The sequence below is a fragment of the Chenopodium quinoa genome, unplaced genomic scaffold (genome assembly GCF_001683475.1).
Source record: "Chenopodium quinoa cultivar QQ74 unplaced genomic scaffold, ASM168347v1, whole genome shotgun sequence".
Lineage (NCBI taxonomy): Eukaryota > Viridiplantae > Streptophyta > Magnoliopsida > Caryophyllales > Amaranthaceae > Chenopodium > Chenopodium quinoa.
The window spans coordinates 558472-560702 of record NW_018743206.1 but is presented as its reverse complement, the minus strand read 5'-3'; the positions used below and the strand labels follow the sequence as shown (position 1 = coordinate 560702).

General features: G+C 38.6%; 1 protein-coding gene across 1 annotated transcript; it reads right to left on the bottom strand.

Moving 5' to 3' along the window:
* Window positions 1–237: 237 nt before the first annotated feature.
* Window positions 238–1953, bottom strand: LOC110734017 (putative pentatricopeptide repeat-containing protein At1g53330). The gene has a single exon (XM_021914073.1). It carries the CDS (start codon window positions 1743–1745, stop codon window positions 384–386), a length of 1362 nt encoding a protein of 453 aa, XP_021769765.1. The 5' UTR covers window positions 1746–1953; the 3' UTR covers window positions 238–383.
* Window positions 1954–2231: the final 278 nt, after the last annotated feature.

The following is a 2231-nucleotide window of genomic DNA, read 5'->3' as shown; positions in this document are numbered from 1 at the left end:
AAACAGTAATCATCAATCCTCCTTGAAACAGTTGTTCCTGAGCACTTAAAAATAGCAGAGGGGAAATTCTAAAAGGTAAAAAATAAATAAACAATTAGAAAATGGGAAATAGTTTTATCAAAGAAGATTATAAAAAGGTAGTTAAACATTTAAGGAACTATCAGCAGGTAGGAGAACAATGGAGGAAGGGGGGGGGGTGAAAATCATGAATGGAAAAAGATGGCGAAACACGTGAAATGCCAAAATAAGTTAAATTATTCAGACCCAAATACATGTGATTAGCCATCAAGCAATGCAGCCCAAATGTTATATAAAGTAATAAAGTTATACAGTGACACAAGAATTATCGAAGGAAGCTCAAGGAGTCGCAGTATATGGATTAGCTAAAGCATTGAAACATCATGGAAATCCAATAGCTCATAATTCGAGGAAATGGCTGAAACAGCTAATGTCCAAGAATTGGTGTCAATATAATTTCCTTTGGCTAGAATATTTACTACTTCAAACAACAATTCCAAATCCCCTTCTTCACACAGAAGGTTCATAAATTTGTTAACAGTCAAAAGATGAGGGGCATAACCCTTGAACACCATTTCATCCAAAATAAATGCCACTTCCTTCAGTTTCATCCCAGAAAGAAGCCCCTGAACAACTATCCGATAAGACACAACATCAGGTTTACATCCTCGCCTAGGCATATCTTCAAATAAATCAGTGGCTTCTCTTATTTTTCCCTCGTTGAAATAGGCTTTGATCAACACATTATAACTAATGACATCAGGTTTACATGTTTTCCCTTCCATCTCATTTAAAACCTCCAATGCTAAGTCAAAACGCTTCTCGGCACAATATCCACTAATGAGAGCATTATAAGTCACGGTGTTAGGCAAACACCCAATTCTTTTCATCTCCTCCAACACAACAACAACCTCATCCTTTCGCCCAACCTTAAAAAGACCACTAATCAAAGTAGTATAAATAGCCGAATCCACTTCAACGTTCTTTTCTAGCATCTCATCCTTAAGTTTAAATGCCAAATTCAACTCTTTAATCTCACAAAACCCCTTGATCAATGAAGCATAAACATAAAATGTAGGTTCAACATTGTAAACCCGGGTCATATCTTTCTTCAACCTAAGCGCCTCCTTCACCTTCAAACTCGCACAAAGCCCCGTAATCAACGTAGAAAAAGTCACCTCATTAGGCCGAACCCTTCTCTCACGCATTTCATCAAACATCTTCCATGCACTCTCCATATCATTCCGCACCCTATAAGAATTAATCATGATATTATAACTACAAACATCTGGGGAAGCAAACCAATCAATACCCACAAAAACCCTTTCCAATTTATCAAATTCCCGACAAATTAATAATCCATTTAACAGAGTATTCAAGGATTTCACCGTTCTTGGACATCGAAACGAGGGAATTTCATCGAACACATGGAGTGCTCTTTCGGGCAATCGAGCTTGAGCATAATAAGTAATTACATTGCAGAAAATGATTTCTGTAGGTGTAAAACGAGTTTCAAGCTTCAATTTTGACAGGATTAGTTCCAATTCATCGAACATTTTTGCTCGGCCAAGTTTGGTAATGATGAGATCATAGGAAAGGAGGGAATATGGGTAGGGTTTATTGTTAGAATTAGGGTTTAGGAAGAGATTGAGGGCAAGTTTTGGGTCTTTTTGTTGTCGAAGAAGAGCAGAGAGTCGAAATGGAGAGAAAGGTTTCAATTTCTCCATTGTTTGTTGGTGAACGTTGAAGGCGGGAAAATCGAAAATGTATTGCTTCTTCCTCAAATTTGGGCTTATTGAAGTAAATTTTGGGAAATCAGCGGATTGAGGCAAATCCACTAATTCCTATCCGCTTATTCCGCTCCCCCACCAAACACAAAAAAATAGCTTATTGGTTGGTCAAGCCTCTAAGAGCTAGGGGTGTACAAAAAATAGACCGGACCTGAAACCCGACCTGAACCGACCTGAATCGGACCGAACCTGGACCGGACCTGCTGATTCAGGTCCGGTCCCGGTCCTTGAAAATAAGCGATTCCGGTTTTCCGGTCCGGTCCGGGTAAAACCCGGAAAACCCCGGTCTGGACCTGAAACCCTGAATTAATAATTTTTTTATATATATATATATAAAATAGCAACTCAGCAAAACCCTATAACTAATATCCTATATCAGAGTTTCTGATGGTTGTATCTCAAATTCTCTCCTCTCCTCTCTCT

Bases quoted from the DNA above. Each gene is read 5' to 3' on its own strand.
- LOC110734017 (XM_021914073.1), bottom strand. From the start codon at position 1,745: ATGGAGAAATTGAAACCTTTCTCTCCATTTCGACTCTCTGCTCTTCTT.